The following is a 20,112-nucleotide window of genomic DNA, read 5'->3' as shown; positions in this document are numbered from 1 at the left end:
AAGACTCTCATGATTTGTGGATTTGGGTCATTTTGGGGATGTAATAGCTAATATAACTTCCGAAGTGGTGCCAGACTTTTACTCCGTATATTCCTTTGCTATAGGAGACATAAAGTTTTTGCATTTTTAGATTGCATTCTTTCTCTCTCCCTCTTCCCCCCCCATGTATTTTCAACTTTACAGGGAAAAACAGCCAAACAACCAATTGCTGCTAGAGAAGGGAGAGCTGAAGAATATGAAGAAATTGCTGCATCTTTGCCGATTATGCAATTCTGTGAAGATTTCAGGTGTGTCCTGGTTTTAGTCTGGGACCAACTGTTAAGTGAAATGCATTCCTATGGAAACCAGAAAGCACAGTTCTTCTAGAACAATTCAGACATAAATTTACACTCATATCCCAGGCTCCATCTTTATGGGTTATGTTCTGGAAGGCCAAATATCAGATTATTCTGTCCTGGTTGATAACAGGCAAACTCACCACTTGAAAGTTCAGAGAAGGCATTAGCTTGTATATTTAACTCTAGTTCATTCGACCCACATAAATCTGAATTGAAACCAGCCAACCAAAAACCCCCCACATGATTTCTCTACTGCAATCATGGATTAAAATGGTTTGTGAGGATGAAAAATTCAGCTGGATACTTAGTATTTTTATGGTAATGGTTTGGCTGGGGTCTTGTCTTGTCCAAACTGGTACGAGATCTCAAATCAGAGGAAATGCAGATCACAGTGGTGTACCTCACCCACAGCCAGAGGTTCACTGGTCAGCAGCAGATCTGTTAAGAAGGAAGGAGCAGACTCTGGGATGCCTCAACTCACTTGGCTGATGGCGTATGTGGGGTTATTGCACAGCACCAGCTGAAAGCCAAATGAGCAGTTAATGATCACACAAGTTCTGAAGACATAGAATGTAATCTGCTGCCCTAAGTAACGCTTTGGGGTGAGAAATGATCTTCAGATTCAGTGCATTCATTGACCCCTCTGAGAACTGTTTTACAAACTAGAAGGATAATGGAGGAGTGGTTGTTTACAGAGGCATTAGCTGCTGCAGAGCTGTTCAGCAACACCAGAAGGATCTCTCTCTGCATGTGCATTTGGTTCTGGAATAAAAGCATACTTTGTGAAGGAATTAATCTTTAAAGGTCTGTCTGCCTAAGTGCTCTTCTGGAATAGCTCTTGCAGAATAATGCAGTCTTCAAAAGCAGTACCAGCCAGTTCCTCTGTATAGACAAAGCCCTGGGCACCCAGGATCAAGCTTTAAGTACTTGCTTGATGCCTCGAATAGGAACCCTGCAAGCACTCCTGTGATGTGCTGATGATGCTTCGGGGCTGTGAGTTTTGTTGGTTGATTTCCCAACTTGTCTAGTACTGAGACACCCATGTGCACTTCTAACCTCCCACTGGCACAGGGTGGGGAAGTTTTCACAGACACCTTGAAACAGGCTGAGATGCTGCTCCCATCCCTTAGGCCGTCTGAAATCCCCCACCCACCAGGACAATGACCCCGACGGGCTGCCAGCAACTCCTCCTGCTCTCAGGAGTGCGCTGACATCTCCTTTACATGTAGTCCCATACCAACTGCACTATCAGAGGTGAGCTAAAACAGGTGATTGCTTTCCAAACACTGCCTCCAAGAAGACCACAGAAGTCTCATAGGTGTTCCCATCCTAAAAAGCTCCTTTTCCATCCTTTTAAAATGGCAGATTAAGTTATGTGTGTGACTCAGCTGCATTTTCTTGTCCAGTGACTTTAGACAAGTCACTTCTCTTCAAGTTTTCTGACACGTTTTGGTCATCCAATCCAAAAATGCCACGTGCCTTGTTTAGGAAGATGTGTGTGTGGCACCCTGACAAAATAAGGCTGAGTTGTGTTGAATTGAATGCCCTCCGAACCAACACCACTCCATGTTTTTAATTCGGCCTGCCTTTGCCCGCTGTAAAATAAGGGTAATACAATATTTCTTAGAGATGGCAAATATAGCAGTTGATAAATTTTAGAAGATGAAGTAATGGAAGGCAATAATTCAACTGCATGTTGGGGCGGGGGGTGGGTAAGGAAAGGGGCAGCCCTGCCATGGCGGCCGCGGGCACTCCCGCGCGAGCGGGCGCCTCGTTTTGGCGGGAAGGCAGCTTCCCCGCCCGCCCCCCCCCCCCCCCCCAGCTCCGGCGGGAAGAGAGCCGCGTCTCTTTCCTCAGGAGGAGGAGGGCGGGCGGACGGGCAGGCAGAGCAGCGGCTTTGGGAGCTCGGATCCCGACGTGCCGGGGTACTGTAGCCATTCACGGCCCCCCGCTCCCAGAGGTGCCCGGGCATGAGCTGTGTTTTAATTATTCTTGTAATTTTGACGGGGAATTTTGGTGCTCTGCGAGGGAGGGAAATTCTGCGCTGCCTCCATTTGAGAACTGAAATTTACATCCCCTGAAGAGGCAGCCGGCAAGGAAAAGCCAAAAAAATCTGTGTGTTGATTAATAATTTATTTTCCTCTGAGTCAATAGATGTGAAATTCCACGGGCGCCCCTCAGGGCAGGCCCCTAACGTGTGGCCCACACTTGGCTCCAGTCAAGTCAGCTGTGATGACTGTCTACTCAAAACGTGCTCGTCAAACCCAACACTATGTGCTGGGGCCAAGTCCCTGTCACACCGACAGTCTGTATCTTTTGAAAGGAGCACAGCTTGCAGGTCATGCCCACGTATCCTCATGAATAGCTCCCAGGGCAGTAACAGGAGGGTCAGGGCACCCGACATGGCACAAAAGTGTTTGTGTTTCCTCACAAAGATCCTCCTTTCTTCATGGATTTGCTGCATTGTCTCAGACTTTCACTCTTTTATCTTGGTTCATTGCAGGCAGTGGTGCCTGAAATCCTCGGGGTCTTTGGTGTGCCAACACACCAGCAACAGGAGGACTCTCCACTAAACCGGAGGAATTTGTTCATCCCTAAAGCGTTCAGCAGGGTGTGGTATAATTTCTTAATTTTCCCTTGTAGCCTGAAGGAAGGCACAGGTCTGGGTCTGCCTCGTTTTTCTGCCTCGTTTTTCTGCTGTGAGATGCCAGTGACCTAAATATGGGGAGTAGGAGAGTAGTCCCAAGCCTGTTCAGCTGTGCTTGGAGGAATGCAGGATTATTATGTGCATTTCAGGAGGATATTTTTAATGGAGAAGGGGGATTGTAATGTGATTGTAATGCCTTTTGCATTACTAGTTTTTCTTTCGGTATTTGAAGCTAAGGAGTTGTTAAAATCTCTTCAAGTATTTTTTAATTTATGTTTTACGGTAATATTTTTCTGACTGATACAAGGCATGACATGAAGGCATGATTTCCCATTTGATAATTGCCAGGGTTGTGAAATAGAAACAAAATATCCTGACATTATCAGAAACAACTGATTTTATAGGAATATTTTAAATTAAATACTAGCAGAAGTGAATCCAATGTATTTTCACTCCAAAACCCAAATAAAATAATTCTAAAGTTATAATATTTTCTTCCTCACTTCTCTCATCCTCTCTAGACACTATTCTTGCCAACATATTAGGCAGACCTTAACTATCCATTTAGAAGCTGTAAAAAGCTATTTGCAGATATTTAATCTAAATTATCCCATATTCTGCTAGATGTAGCCCATCTTGTAGTTTCATAATAAATCCAACTTACTTTTCATGGATTTTATTAACAAGGATGGCATACAAACATATATAGACATCTGGGTGAGGTAGTTTACAAAACTTCTAATCAGCCATAGATAGAACAGTGAAGGCAAGCTCACAATTAAGAGAAGCAACCTATACATTTACAAAACAACAAAAATGATACAGCAGGTTATAAGATCATATTTCTAAGGAACTACTTTGTATTAATTTTTCTTGCATTCGTAACATTTAAGAAGGTCGTATTTTGCTTTTTTATTTAACCATGCTATCAGTAAGTGCCTGTTCCAGTTCTAGGCCTTGATTATAGGAAGTCCCATAAAAAGGGCAGTGAAGCTGCAGTGGAGTACAGACATGGCAAGTTAACCATGAAAAACCATGAAAGAGGCTGTCAGTATATGTTCTTGCATAATAAAAGCCTCAGATTTTTATTACCCTTCCTTTATTCTCTATGCAAGTATACTTCTTACAAGCATTATTTGCATGTCTTCAGCATTTATTAGGTATTCTGAACTCCAGCAAGAACTTGAAAACAAATACAGCTTTATAGTCTACTCAAGATACATGACTATGGAGTTGTAGCCTTCTCAAATAGCACTGTTTTGTGGGCTTTCTGTCACATAAACACGGGGAAGCTGAGATGTTGCAGAGTCTTTTCATGACAACTGTGCTGACTTTTGTTATAAAAATACAGACTGCCTTTAACTTTCTTACCAGAATAAATTCTACTTATGAGGAATCATTTAAAATATCCCCTCCTCCAAACTCCTCTCTGACCCATGATTTTCACAAGGGAATGACATCTATTTTCCTAAATACCTGTTAAACCCTTTCTAGCAAACTGGTTCATATGAGAGTAATGCAGTACATTTTCTCCTTTTGGTCCGGTAGGTCAGATAACAAAGAGTTGGAAGAAGAATCCAAGTTTAAATACATATGTGATGGCATACTGAGAAGGTTCGGTAGTTCAAGGACTTTGTAAAAGTCCTTTTACAGACATTTAGTTATTTATTGCCACTCCAATACTATCTTTGCTTTCATTTCCCAGTAGTGATCAATACTTTATTGCCTGTTCTTTCACGATGAAGGCCATGGAGGATCAAGTAGTCCAGGAAGAACAAGGATACCAGGATGATGAGGTAAATTTATGGTTGATTGAAAAATACGTGCAGCAAATGTTGTTTGAAGGTATTATGATAGTGTTATGAAATCCATGGAGACAGGAGGTCCCCAAAGACCATCAGGGAGTTCAATGTATTTAGAATTTTGTTCCAGTCTAATACCAAGAAATCTTATTCTCCTAGTGCCCATACAGCCTTGCTCTTCAAGTACTCTTCATTAACCTTTCCAAAGCTATACAGTTTTTAACAGGATGATCATTATTTCCTTCTATATTAAATATAAGGGGACTATCAATTTTATGCTTACAAGGAATGGTCATCAGCCTGAAAAGACTGAGGAACTATGTGTTGGGTTTGTATGTGGCAGGGTTTTGGTAGCAGAGGAGGGGGCTACAGCGGTGTCCCCTGTGAGAAGCTTCTCAAAGCTCTCCAGACTCCACGTTGGACCCACCTCTGTGCCAAGGCTGAGCCAGTTAGTGATGGTGGCCACACCTCTGTGATAACATATTTAAGAAGGGGAACCTGGGAGAGGGAGTTGGAATTGTGAGGGAGACACCTTTGCAAACACTGAGGTCAGTGAAAGAAAGGACGAAGAGGGGGAGGTGTGCTAGAGCAGAGACCCCCGTGAAGCCCATGGTGAGAGGGCAGGCTGTCCCCCTGCAGCCCATAGAGGTCCATGGTGGAACAGATGCCCACCTGCAGCCTGTGGGGGACCCCACACCAGAGCAGGTGGCTGCGCCAGAAGAAGGCTGAAGAAAGCCCATGGCGGAGCAGTCTTTTGCTGGGAGGATTGCAACACACAGGAGGGACACTGGTGCCCTTCATGAAGGGCTGCAGCCTGTAGGAAGGACCCATGTCAGAGAAAGTTCATGGAGGACTGTCTCCCGTGAGAGGGACCCCACACTGGAGCTGGGGAGGAGTGTGAGGAGCCCTCCCCCTGAGGAGGAAGGAGCAGCAGAAATAACATGTGAGGGACTGACCTCAACTCCCATTCCCTGCACCCCTGCACCACTATGGAGAAGGAAGGAGAAAAATTGGGAGCAAAGCTGAGCCTGGGAAGAAGGAAGGGGTGGGGAGAAGGTATTTTTTTTTAAGATGTGGTTGTATTTCTCACTGTCCTACTCTGCTGATTGGTAAATTAGTGGTGATGGTGTTCAAATTAAATTGATGTTCCTTTTTCCTTCCCCAGTCAAGTCTGTCTTTAGCCCATGACCATAATGGTTGAGTCAGCCCTCCTTGTCCTTCTGTTGATCCCTGAGCCTTTTGTTTTATTTTCTCATGCCCATCCCTGAGGGGGAAGGAGTGATTGAGGGGCTTCATAGTGCTCAGTTGCCCTCTGGGCTCAAACCAGGACAAACTGTGGCAGGAAAAATTCAAGGTGGTAACGATCACAACACAAGTTTTACTAGCACAGCAGAGGATTGCTTGCCTGTGAAGATACACTTTATGAAGAAGGTGATAGGAAATGTGTAGGCCTTCTTGTCTCACTACGGCTTTGCTTATTTGGGTAGTCCAACGAATTACATATTATTAAAGAAAATAATTTAAATGTTTACAAATTTGAAACAGACACCTAGTGAGATAGATGTAATTACAAGAATCAACAAAATATAGGGTGTTTTTTTCTTCTATTTTTTTAGGAATCCTTTTTTCAGGATATTGACCTGCTACAGAAGCATGGAATTGTAAGTATCAGCAATTACTTTACCACACAGAATTGTCCATATAAAATTGTTGTAAGGTTATTTCCAAAAGGGTACACACGTTGATACAAATAACTGAAATTCCTCCTTGCAATAAATTCTAAATCAGGCATATGAAGACAAATTTTGCCTTTGGTGATAAGACAAGTTTTCAGAAAATCTCATTCCCATCAGATTCCTAAATAAAGTGGCAAGATATTCAAAGTATTTAGCACCCAACACTCTTGAAAAACTAACTACTTGCTAATTTATTTGAAAACTGTGTGATAGATTACTTCCTGTTCCTGCCAATCTTTGTAATTACTCCTGCGTTTTTGGAGCCTGTGAAATTACACTGTGACAATTGTCGTTATGCTATTTTCAGCATGCTGGTGAAGGGGGTAGAGTGAGAGTGAGGAAAATATTAGTAGCTAGAGAAATAAGTGGTTAGTTTTCTTCAGCAAATATGGATGCTTCTAATGGTTATCATCATCATTATTATCACATAAACATCACCTGTTTATTTGAGTTACTATTAGTATATGTTTATCCAGGAGACTGGTTCATGGATCAGAACCCTATTATATTCAGTGTTATAGAAGCAGAATAAAAAGTTGGGTTTGCCCAAAGTAATATAAGATTTAACTCTAAGATAAATGACTACAGACAGATAAAGATGAGGAGGACACAGACACAATAAGGCATTAGTCAGCACTATAGTTACTGGGCTCAGCCTGTCAGCAGTGTAATTGTTGTCAGCTTTTTTTATTGGCAGTTCATTGGCAGTTTTAAAGAGAGTTCTGAAGAAGGCTCATGAGGTTGGGAGCTCTAACTACGGGGCAACATAGGAAAAATACACAAACTCTTGTGTTAAAAATTTAACAACTTGTCCAAAGAGGCTGACCTCATGACCTGGAAGGGTACTGTATTAGCCTGACAATATTAAACAAGACATGGCATGCAGAGAATGGTACTAACGTAGGGAAGATCTTGGAAATAAAGAGTAATGTCTTAGGCTGTAGTTCTTCGAGCTTAGTAATGGTTTCCTCCTCCTCCTTTTCTTCCTTCCCGCCAAGTGGTTATTCCCACACGCTAGGGAAAGATTTTGTTCTCAGCTGTGCCAGTTAAAATCTTTGTGTGAACATATGATGACACATATTCATTAAAGAAATCTGCTTAAAGAAAATTTTTTATGGGTTCAGAATTTTTTTCCTAGAACTAGAGAGAGAAGTATTTTCTAGATCTGACAGTGTGGCCACAAAGAGAGTCAGATTAGCACAACTAGGGCTGTGGTTTGACGTTCCAAAGTGTTCAGTAGGAATTAAGGTGCTGTGACCTTGCAGCCTTTGCTGAGGGTTCCTCCCCCTAGACCATGCTATCCCTTCTGGCACATCTGCTTTTGTAGACACAAGGTGAACCTGATTTATGAATTAATTCATCCAAAAATTGTCACAACAAAAAATGTGGTTTAGTTTTTTTATTTGTAAATTCTCAATTTGCTCCCTTTTCCATCTCAGGGGCACACAACTAGGACACGGCTGCAACACGGGGTAGAGGCTCAGGACAAGCAGCTGGTGTAAGGGGCAGGCGTGTCAGTATGTTAAGCCAGGAGTACTGCTGAACACTTCGTAGTATTGAATGCTAGTCTAAGGAGGCCTGTACCCTAGGACCTTGGTTGGTACATAAGATGTTGGTGAAAGGTGTATCTGAGGGAGAAAACATGAACTTCTATAACCAGGTCTACCACACAGAGACTTGTAATGCAGAACACCCTTAAGTTTGATGTCATCAGAAAGACAGAGCCACTGAAGAAACACAGAAGCAGGGTAATGCATTTAAACTTTTGGTCTAGAAAAATTATCTTTGCAGCAGTAGTCTATTATCTTAGTAGAAGACCACAATAAAACAGCTCAATCCTTTTTATATTGCTGTTACATGCTTCTGGGTGGAGGAGTAATTTTTATTTGTGACTTATTTATTTTTAGCTTACTATTCCTATTAATGTAATAATCAAAAAACATATCACAGCATGAGAAATAAGCTTCCAAATGAACATGACTAATTTCTCACATAACTACCCCTCCATTCTTATGTCCTATGCACCCACATTCTCTAAATAAATAGATGGCACGTTCAGTTAATATTTTTTTGTCAAAGAAAAATTTTGGCTGGAAATGGTAAATTGAATTATTATCCCACATGTTTCACATAGTTTGTTTTCTTGTGAGTAATCTCTTGCTTGCCTTTAAGTTTCTAGTGATGTCAGAATCATAAAATGAGGTGAGAGAGGCAAAATGTGTCAGTAGGGTGCTGACTGAAGTCATGTTGTACCCAATTTATGAAAAAAACTAGTGGTTCATTCTAGCCCAAAGTGTCGGTCAGATCTGGAGGGTATGTGTGTTTTAAACTGGAACTGTGAACATGCAGAAACAGCACAGCAGTTAGAGGCAGCATCCGATGATCCTTAAGAGTCAGCTCCCAATTATCCACAATCAGATTATCTGGTTTACAGATGATCTGTGCTAAGGGACCAAGGACGACTGAGCGTTACAGGGTTTAACTAGGCTGGGCTCCACACTATTGGAAATAATCTGTACTGTTTCTTTGCTACCAGCTTGGATCTAGAAAGACTGACACTGAACAAGTAAAAATGACTGAACCCAAAACACCTTTCTCTCAAAAGCACCAGGATCTCATCTCTGCACCATGACCCCTCACACCAATGTTACCTAAAATTTTCTATTGTTGCTGTCACGAACTAGATAATGGAGAGTTTACTGTGGAACTGTTTCTTTCTTGGCGAAAATACACATACATATGAATGTCTATTAAAATATGTTTCAAAGGTTTACTTCACCTTCTAGTTGTTAACTGTCTTGAGTACTCACAGAAGGGAACTTTCTTTGCAGAATGTAGCAGATATTAAAAAACTGAAGTCAGTTGGGATCTGCACGATCAAAGGAATCCAGATGACCACAAGACGGGCACTGTGCAATGTAAAAGGGCTGTCAGAGGCCAAAGTGGACAAGATTAAAGAAGCCGCAAACAAACTTATTGTAAGCCAATCACTTGCCTGATAGATTAAACTTGTGCTGGCCTCTCCAAAATGCTGTGCAACATTTCTCTTAACAGACTTTTTCACCACATCATCAAGATAATTTTGAAAATTATTCTGCTCATTACTCTAAAGGGATAATACTTTATATTCTGCAACAGCCAGACAAATGTTACGGTGCTTTTCATACCCAACCTGTTGAAATGCTGGGGTTTCAGCCCCAAATTAAGGTTGACATATGGGTGATTCCCACAGCCCTTCACAAAGGGGGGGTGAGTTTGCCTTTAAGCTTCCCTCCAGGATGTGGCCGGCCTTGCAGGGAGAGCCATTGGGTAAAGGAGCCCCAGGTGTCCCACATTAAGTAAACAAAGGTCAGGTGTCCCACTTAGGGATAAAAGCTGGGACCACTTGCAGGCAGGGGCAGTCTCTGTTTGTGAGGTGGATGCACTTTCCTGTTGGGGAAGGACCTCCTGCCTCCCTGGAACTGGGCTCCAGTCAGGTGTGACTTTGTAAATGTGGGCTGTGTAGAGATTCAGTATGTGGCTTCCTTGGTCTCATGTATTTGGCCTGTTGACTCGGTGGTCTCCTGTTCCTTCTATGGGAGACTGCATTTCACCATTTATTCCACCCGTTGTTGGTTGTGCGGTGTTGTTGTTGGGGTCAGTGGGATTGATATCAATTATGTATAATCTGACTGACTTGTTTGTACCCCCAGCGCTCACCCATGTACTGACCCTTTTGTATCAAATACAATTTGGTTATTGGTTCATCTTTATGCTGGCTGTGTCCTTTATGCTAGGCCTAATAATTGGCAAAACACCTGTGTAAATGAGGCTAGTGTGGAGAGAAGATGTTTATGTGGGATATTGCACTTTACCTTCAGGTTAAAGCTAAAATAAACTTCTTATGTTGTCTTTGATCTTCCTTAGGAACCAGGCTTCCTGACTGCCTTTGAGTACAGTGAAAAACGGAAGATGGTATTTCATATTACTACTGGCAGCCAGGAATTTGAGTAAGCTTATCTCCACTTAAATCATTCCTTAGTGCAAATTGTTCCAATAATCATATTTGTTGCCTTTAATGAGACACAAAAACATAAAGGAATAAATATATAGCTAGGATATGTAGGTTACCTTGCATCTGCAGCTAGTGCTGGCTCAAAGATGCCCACATCAGTAAGCAACAAAACCAACTCTTTTTCTGAGGGGAAACTGGACTTCGTACAGTCGTTGTAAATAAACAGAGTTTGCATCCAGAAATCCTAAGCGTATCATCATTTTTTCACTGGGTTAAAGCAACCTGCAGGTCTCAGGTCAAAATTATGTCTTCAAGACCTCCCTTGACATATTTTTATGGAATGTTATCTTTCCAAAGGTATCTTGTCTTTTTTTTTTTTTTTTCCCAGTAACAATTTCTATAGATCTTTCTCTTGCATACAGAAAGGGTGGTTAAGATAGAATTAATTCTTTATGAATCAGCAATCATTTAGGGCCCTGCATTTAATGTGTTTGTAAAATCTCAGTATACAAATGAGGGAGGTGCTTTAGGGCAGAAATAACTTTTCTTAAAGTAGTAAAAATGTCTTTTTTTACTTTCATCTTCTGATTTTCTGGGTTTAACTATACCATAATCCTCTCCCTTTCTCCAGTAAACTTCTGGGTGGTGGGATTGAAAGCATGGCAATCACTGAGGCCTTTGGAGGTGAGAAAACAGTATTAAATGAGTATTACTGAACAAAGAGTTACAACTCAGTTTAGATTTTAAATCACACTGGATTACTTCTGTCAAATTTATCACATTGTAGTCATGAGTACCTGCATAAGTGTAAGAAGAAAGAAAACACTTCTCTCAGTGTTTTCCCATTTTCCCTCTTCATTTGCTTGCAGACTAAGTTTGAGCTGAGTAATCATTAGATTTGGGACATGCTGATTCAGTACAACACAGCATTATTAATACTATTATTAATGTGTCATATAGGAAGGGTTTCCCAGATGCAATCTGTGTTCCTTTCCAGTAACAAAACAGCCACAAAATATATTTTATTTATGCACACTTAGGATATGTTGCATTTCATATAAGATTTTGGAATGACAATTAAGCTACTGTTATTGTAAATTTGATCAGTTAGTGGTTAACAGTTCAACAATAGGGTTCATAAAACACAGTATCTTCCCTTTAGAAAAGATAAACTGGAGAATAACCTGATGTGATATAATGAGATTAATAAACTCATAAGATTCTCCTTGATCATATTACTGAAAATGAAACTGGGCCAAGTCATTGGAATCAACCATTTCTTCCCACCACCCCCCTGTCCCCAGTTAACACTTTTCCACAGGTGCCAAGTGGTTTTAACTTCCACACAGAAAAGAATAAATTACCTTAGAAGTCAAGCATGATCAAATTAAAGCATTTCAGATTTTGCTTTTCAGGTAACACACTTATACTGCACAGAATATGATTTACAAATTGGGGTTAAATGATTTTAAAAGGTAGAGATAGATGAGAATTTTGTAAGTAAGAGTGTTTCTAACTGCAGTAACTTCTGAATCTGGCCAACTCAGAAAAAGATACCCTGACCTTTTTTTTTCCTTTTTATTTAACAGAGTTCCGGACAGGCAAAACTCAGCTATCTCACACCCTTTGTGGTAGGTGTAATACCTTAAAAGAAAGAGCTTTTTCTTCTGAGTGAATCCATTCTTTAAAACTATATCAGAATTAAACACACAGAGATAAGTTACAATGCTTTATCTCTAGAAATACAGTGAAACAGACCTTGGTGACTTTTACCTCCATTAACTGTGTTTGAGAACTCATGTAAATGATTACTTTTCAATGTTGCTCACATCAATGTAAGTTTTGCCATAAGGAGAGAGATGACTGTCTTAGAGATCGCAGTGAAACACACCATCCAGAACAGCAGAGCACAAATATGGCCTACAGGTGGATGGGGCATTGCTCAGAAAAGGGCACAGGCAAGATACTTTCTCAGCAACTCTTTTACTTTCCTGGTTTCAAGAGGTTTTGCTGAATATGACATTCTGAAAGGGCACTGAAAGGATACTACTGGCTGACAGTAACTGGATAAACAAAGACTTTGGCAATCACCATATTCAGGCAGTGCCAAATACAGCAGGACTCTGATTTCTCAGCGACATCTCTCAATGTGTAAATAGTAACTAATATAACTGTTAATGCTGCTGAAATATAGTTACCAGACACTGGGTAGGCAAACATTCCCTTAAATGAACCCTATATTATAAAGGAAATCATAGCACCTTCTGGAAAAATAAGGCCTCTTCTATTTAGTACAGTCTAATGGTCAGCAGAGTCATACCCTTTTGCATGAATGACTACAACTGAATTGAGTATTTTAGCTTATTCACTCCTAAGAGACTAAACCCACAATTGGTAACTATTCACATATCAGGAAAAATTCTTATCCAAAGAATTTTTGATCATATGACTTACAGCTGGAAAAAAAAACCCCTACTAAATCAATATCACTAATTTGGGCAGAGGATTAAGAGGATGTTTTGTGCGTAACAACTTATTAATAATATCCTTACCTATCCGCAATATAAAATATAGAGATTTAGTGATGGTACTGAGTAAAACACAGTTTTGACACCATTAATCTCATCTGATCTGCAGTTGAGAAAAGTAGCTTTAATTTCTTCTCAAGAAGGCAGTAAGATTTGAGATACCAGTGATTTCCACATTGATTAAAAGTTGTGGTTCTTTGTGATATGGATAAGCAGTCATATTTTATTAAAAACTAATAATAGTGGGAGTAAGAAAATATTTTTCCCACTTTTCATTTTGTTCTTCTATGATTTACTGTAGTCACAGCTCAGCTTCCAGGACCAAATGGCTACACAGGTGGAAAGATTATCTTCATTGATACTGAAAACACTTTGTATCTTTTAGACTATTAAAAGCTACAGGTACCATGATCTGGAAAGACAGTTCATTTTGTTATAGGCAAGTAGTAGGCTCCAGATATAATTTCATACATGTAAAACATTGTAACTGACACAGAAAGCCTGGAGCACAGTGTGTAGTGGCTCACAAAGCAGTGACATTTTTCTGTTATTTGATGTAATCCAACCTCGAAAAATTAGTGTTAGGATACTGATTTTAACTGTTTTTTTGAGATCTAATATGCCTCCTACAGGTGATAGAAGCTTTTCTGTTTACTTCAGGAGAAATTAATCTAAGAACTAACAACTATTTTTAACACTTCATATCTGTGATAGACTGTGTATAAATAGGTTTTGCTCATGGCTAAATTCCTAGAGCATAGATATCCCTATGTCCGTCCCCCCTCCCCCCCGCCCCCAAATCCTAAACACAAAACAATTCTCATCATGAGCTCTAAGCTATCTTAAGTACATGGGAGAGTGTGAAGAGAAAAAGTCAGTCTTCTCTAGGATCAAAATAAATATTCTTTATTGTTTTTCCATAGTTCTATTTTGGAACAGAGTTTGATTGTTTTCAGAGCATGGTTTTATAAAGAGAAATCCTTAACTCTAATGTCAGCCGACCAGACCGCCTTCGTGACATTGCTGATCGCTTCAATGTTGACCACGATGCAGTACTCGACAACGTGCTGTATGCACGTGCATATACTAGTAAGAACATTATTGCAGCTGACATGGTATCTGTTTTTTATTTAAGGCTCCCACTTTAACAGTTCTCAGTTTATTAACTGGAATTTCTCACTGAAGATCATAAATAATGTTTTGCTGCAAACAAAATACGTCATAAGCTTGCTTCTGTTTTCTATTGCTGGTGTTGTACACTGAACAGACTTGCTCAATAAGTATCCAAACTCAGCAGCACAGTGTTTTCCAGTTTGCCACAACATTAAACGAACTCTGCCATGTATATAATGAGTGTCAGCATAGCATCTTAGTAAGAGAAGCACCAATTAATGTAACCATGACTGCCTGAATGCAAGCTAATTCTATAAATGTTGAGATTCTTTATGGTCTTGAGAATGGAACTTTATAGGGAGAGCTCCAACACACTCTGTTACAAGATACTGCATTAAAACTTCAAGAAAGTTTTGAATGGGACTTTGAAAGTACAATATGAACATGAACAACATCATTAATACAATTTATGTGTGTCATTTAATTCAACATTTAATTCAAATTTTTATATTGCTTTTTTAAGTTGTCTTCATACATAGTTTTGCTGTGAAGCTTTTCACAAAGAAGTTTTGTTAGCTGGTCAAGTGGAAACTGGAACCTGCAGAAAGACAGGCACTGTTGGGTATTGTGCAGGTAGCTTGTTATTGGGCACTGGATTCAAAACTGCCGGCAGTGAAAATATAAACAGCACAGGCATTTAACGTGAAATTTTAAAATGCAGACTTTTGTTCCTTCAGAGGTCTTTCTGGTCTTAATTTCACTTGACAACTGTACTTCCCACCAGGTGAACACCAGATGGAATTACTTGACTATGTAGCAGCCAAGTTCCATGAGGAAGCGGGTATCTTCAAGCTATTGGTACAAGACTGATTTTTTCTGTATGCTTACTGCTTTAAAAATAAGTTTTCCTATTTTCTTTCACTATATTTACTTATCTAGCATAATTACAATGCAGATCATTGACTCCATAATGGCACTTTTCCGTGTGGATTTCAGTGGTCGTGGAGAGTTGGCTGAACGACAACAGAAACTCGCTCAGATGCTGTCAAGGCTCCAAAAAATATCAGAAGGTAAGGGAAACATTGCAAAATTTGGAAAGCATGGACTGGACTTACTGAAACAGTAGCTGTTGGTGGCACAACCACCTAGTAGTCTGAGAGTATTATCAATCAAGCCCAGGAATCTTTCCTCATTTTACACCTCTGTCAGTTACTAAAAAGATCAAATTGATAATACATTATTTCAAGATGACAGATTAAGGAATCTTTAGAACTATTCAACATTTAGGCTCTTCCTAGAAATACTGTTAAGAGACATCCTAAATGAGAGAACAGGTTGTAGAACTGAGCAAATATCCAGTAAGAGAAATTGTCTTCCCCAAATTTCAACACAGTAAACATGAAGAATAGAAAAAAGGATGAAGGCACAGGGAGATGGAAATGCCATGCCCATTGTCGTGTTCCCAGTATTTTGCAATGCTCTGAGGGATGCTAACAGGCTAAATAGGGTTCCTCCTCTTTGGAAGAAAATATTGATAAGGAATGAGTAAATTTTTTTTTTTTTTTTTTTATGCAGCAAATAGAGGAAAAAAAAGGCAAACCGATAAAGTGAGGGAGAGAGGGCTGAGGGCAGGGAGCCAACAGAGAACATGGGAACTGAGAAAGACTTGTTCAGTGGAATTCTGAAAAGTGCTCATTTTTGGCCTAAGTATTACAGCTGAAGTCACATAGGAGCAGGTTTAGGCTGTCTCCTGATTAACTCCAACCATCAGACGTAAAGAATATTTACTTCTCTTTCATTTGGAATTTGAAGTGCTTCAGCAGCAGCCTTGATTTTACCAAGGCTTGGAGAATATTTCAGAATTCTAACTGGATACATTCCACCTCCTTTGCATTGTTTTCTGTTGCAGAATATAATGTGGCCGTGTTTGTGACGAACCAGATGACTGCTGATCCAGGAGCAACTATGACGTAAGATAATTTTTCTCTCTCTTTAAAAAAAAAAATCTTCTCTTTTGTATTACATATGTAACAGAGATGACAACTGAGATTGTATAGAGCAAGAGGCATCGAAACAAAGGTTCAGGTCGGTCAGTGATCCCTCTAGTATGATGAATCATTCATGGCTGACACCTATAGGTTTCTCTCAGTTTTCATAATGAGTTTTTCTCATGTTTATCTGCTGCCTGGTATGATGGCTTCTTTCACTGTGACCTGAACGATGAGAACAAGCCATAAAAAGTATTGAAGAAGCACTCTATTTTCTTTTGGAGCAGTTCATAGTTTAAGGTGTGTCTTCCTGAGCCTCTTCAATTTAATGAGAGGAAAACTAATGCCAACATTGAACATCTGAATATACTGAACATCTCACATATTGAGGCATGTTAAAGTCCTTTTTTGATATATTTACCTATTTATTATTCATTACTGAGTTCAATATGCCTCGTCTGACAGTTAATCACAGTATTAACCTATGAAATTCGCACAGTGAATCATCACAATTTTCTTGCTAATTTAGCTTTCAGGCGGACCCAAAAAAGCCCATTGGGGGCCACATCCTTGCTCATGCTTCGACTACCAGGATTAGTTTGAGGAAAGGGAGAGGAGAGCTGCGTATTGCAAAGATATACGACAGGTAAATCACCTTTCCTTCACAGGAAGGAAGCTATGTTACCAGCAACTCTTAAGGTGACAAAGTTAAGGTGACAAACTTAACAACTTGACAGCTGATTCATGGTTTCAAACTAACCTGGTTTCTGGATGGTCAACTGAGAGAAAATCTGAAAGGACACACTAACAGACTTAAAGTTGTCTTGCATATCGCATATATTAAATTATGTAATCTTTCATCATAAATCCTACTATTAGATGCTCATCTCTTAAAGAAGACCATCAAATAGTTTGGTAAGACTGGTGGTCCCTTGACAAGGAAAATTCCAGAGCTGTTAAATTAGTAAGTTTTGCTGATACAATTAGTATCACTTTACCTTGTAAGCTGTGACAGAATGACAAGTCATTAAAAATTGTACTAGTGAAACTGCATGGAGAGACCAGCGTTTCTGGTCAGGAACTGAGAAATTGAAATGAGAGTTTGCACAGACAAAATCTTTCCTTCTTCTGCACCTTCTCCATTCTCCTTCCTTGTATTTGTTATCTTCCAAGAGGTGGATTTTACATTTTCTGATCTTGACAATCAATATTGATCACATTCTAGTTTGCACATAGGTATAAAGACATTGAAGTATTACAGGTTGCTTATGCTCGCAACATTTTGGAGATTGTTTCACAACTTCATTTAACATAGGGAAACCCACAAGTTTCTTGTTTCTTTTTTATTCCCAGTCCTGAGATGCCTGAAAATGAAGCCACATTTGCAATAACTGCTGGAGGGATTGGGGATGCCAAAGAATAGGCAGAAAACCAATGTAAATGTATAGCTGAAATCCACCTGAGCAGTTGGGATGAAGATTTGTGCAAGGTCACCAACTGCCTGACTGCATTATCATCTTTTGGGAACCATTTGAGGTATTCTGGGAGAACATTGGGATGGACTCTGTACAGTTCAGCTTTATTGATCTGAATAGAATTTGGTTCATTTAGAGTCTTCATTTTTCAATTAAACTTTCAGCAGACAAAGATTTAAGAAATAAACTTGTGAATTGTTCAAAAAATCCTCTTCCTATATTTTTCAAAAATCAAATGTGTCTTTTCACATGACATTACTATACTCATTTTTAGTTTCTTTCAAAGACAGTGTCTGTGTGGTAGAATAGTGTGAAATGGAACAGAACTGGAATAAAGTCGGTTATAAAACTGACATAAATAGATGGAAAAGGCAGTGGCATGAGCAACAGCCCAAGACCTTGATGGAGTCTTATGACCAGTAGAACAATAAATTACCTTAAAAATATGGTTTTAGGCATTTTTGTCCACTAGATAATTTTTGTATTTTTATTTAGCCTTTTCTGCTTTTTGGAGAGAATGTTTTAAAACTGTTCTTATTAAAGTTAAAAATAAAGATTATGAATTGGAAGAGTACTCTGCTTATATCTGGGTGATTTGAATCAAACCTTGCTCTCAATGATCTCAGTGACCTTTCAAGAGAGAAATAAACCAGGTGCAACCCAACATTTTAAACCCTTTTGTCTAGTTCTTTAAAGAAAAACTTTATATAAAGCACAGAAAAACAAAACCAGTAGCTAGATAGGGAAGGGGGGCTGGCATTGGTACTTACATGGAGGGAAAGGCAGTTATGACTCGGCTTGCTGGGGCAGCATGCTGCCTGGCCTGCCAGCACAGGCACAGCTCTGAACTAGCCAGAAATGTCTGTCATGGGCAGCAAAAGAAGCAGCTGGGAGTAAAGACAGAAATGGGGGATCAGGGGACAAAATATGAATTCTGTTTGCATTACCTGCAATGCTCACAGAATTGCTTGTTTTAAAATAAACTCAACAATTTTTATATTAGATGCTTTAGGGGAAGGCCTAACTTTGTCCTCTTGTATGAGTGCTAATTAGACTGGGTCTAACCTTGGTGACCAGTGAGAGAGATTGTCCTCACTGATACAAGAATTTTTTCATTTAGATTAACGAATGCATGTAAGATAACATGAAGTAAAAAGGCAGTGATGACCAGAAATTCATCCAAGAAAAGCCTGACACTGTAACCAGTTTACCTTGTGACAGAGATAGAGCTTGCCTTTCTTGAGTGGCTTCTTAACACCATCTTTGATATTTTTCCTGAGGTAAAGCACTATTTTTCATAGTAGAGAGAAGTCCAGAGACACAAAGGCAGGGAAGTTGACTGATCTGAGGGAGCCAGAAATGGACCAGCTGTTGAGATTTAACATAACATCTAACCTTTGCATGTGCCAGTCTTTCCCACACCAGGCTTTTGTATCTAATGGCCAAGCACCAAGCATCAGTGAGAGCTTACAGTGTCACTTGACTCCCACCCCCTTAGAAAGGCCCAAGTTTCTTCCAACATCTTATTTTAAGCTCCAAGACTGCTTTTTGCTTTCTCACATATGCCATACATATAGCAAGTAAATCTAAAATGGTAAACAATCTGTGTCTTGTTCCAGGTCAAGTTATTTGTTTCAGGGGTATAAAATTAAAGGGGATTCACTTTATCTTGGGCCGATATAACTGATTTTTGATACTCTGACAATGCAGAAAGCACTGAGCACGATGGCAGTTTGGGCCAAAATTTGGGTGGTGCCCTCAGAGCACCCAGCTGACATGGCTTCTTGTGTCAGGACAAAAGAACTTACAGCCAATGCCACGTAATCGCCTCACAGCTTACTTTATCTTTTAGGTAGGAGTCTCAGGTTGATACAGGGAGTCGAACGCTAGCAGCCATAAACAGGGCATCTATGCCGTGCCTGGTGTCCTTCGGGTACTTCTGATCATGTCTTCTATCACTGGCAGTGAACAACACATTGGGTGAATTTGTTTACTTTCTGGAGAGGTTGCCATGAACCTCCCGTAGCTGCAGAGGGGGATGTGTAACCGGGTGGTTGCTGGCACGACCCACGTCGAGGCCCGTTATGCCATTTTATCTCGGCCTCCTGGCACTTGGGCAAAAGAAAACATCATGGCTGCTGTCACTCCCGCTCCTGCCTCAGCGCCGCGCCAAGATCCCCCCCCGTCATCTGTCAGGGAAAAAAGCGGAGGAGAAACCCCGACCAGCCGGACCCGTGCGGCCTTGCCGGCGCCACCGCAGAGGCCCGAGAGGCCGCTCCCCGCCCGCCGTACCGCGCCGGGCCGCCGCCCCGCGTTCCCGTTATTGTCTCCACCGCTGCCACCCTCCACGGGGCCAGCCGGCCCGTAGCCGAAAGGCCGTATTCTCCAAACCTGACTACGCTGCAAAATTAACGTAATCCTCCGACCCTCCGCCAACCCTGCCTGCACAACCCGCGGAAGAATTTTACGCAAAGCACACGGGTTCTTCCTG

At 40.5% G+C, this 20,112-nt stretch overlaps 1 protein-coding gene across 1 annotated transcript; it reads left to right on the top strand.

Annotated features, from left to right (window-relative positions):
* Nucleotides 1-271: 271 nt before the first annotated feature.
* Nucleotides 272-18,047, top strand: DMC1 (DNA meiotic recombinase 1). Its single transcript, XM_074902494.1, has 14 exons — nucleotides 272-287; nucleotides 4,694-4,781; nucleotides 6,404-6,448; nucleotides 9,355-9,501; nucleotides 10,430-10,512; nucleotides 11,149-11,201; nucleotides 12,107-12,148; nucleotides 13,347-13,419; nucleotides 14,043-14,134; nucleotides 14,943-15,016; nucleotides 15,114-15,228; nucleotides 16,068-16,128; nucleotides 16,676-16,792; nucleotides 17,500-18,047. Exons 2-14 carry the CDS (start codon nucleotides 4,725-4,727, stop codon nucleotides 17,567-17,569), a joined length of 1,029 nt encoding a protein of 342 aa, XP_074758595.1. The 5' UTR covers nucleotides 272-287; nucleotides 4,694-4,724; the 3' UTR covers nucleotides 17,570-18,047.
* The last annotated feature ends 2,065 nt before the right edge of the window (nucleotides 18,048-20,112 follow it).

This window comes from Athene noctua, chromosome 3 (assembly GCF_965140245.1).
Source record: "Athene noctua chromosome 3, bAthNoc1.hap1.1, whole genome shotgun sequence".
Lineage (NCBI taxonomy): Eukaryota > Metazoa > Chordata > Aves > Strigiformes > Strigidae > Athene > Athene noctua.
This window is presented reverse-complemented; position numbering and strand designations above follow the sequence as displayed.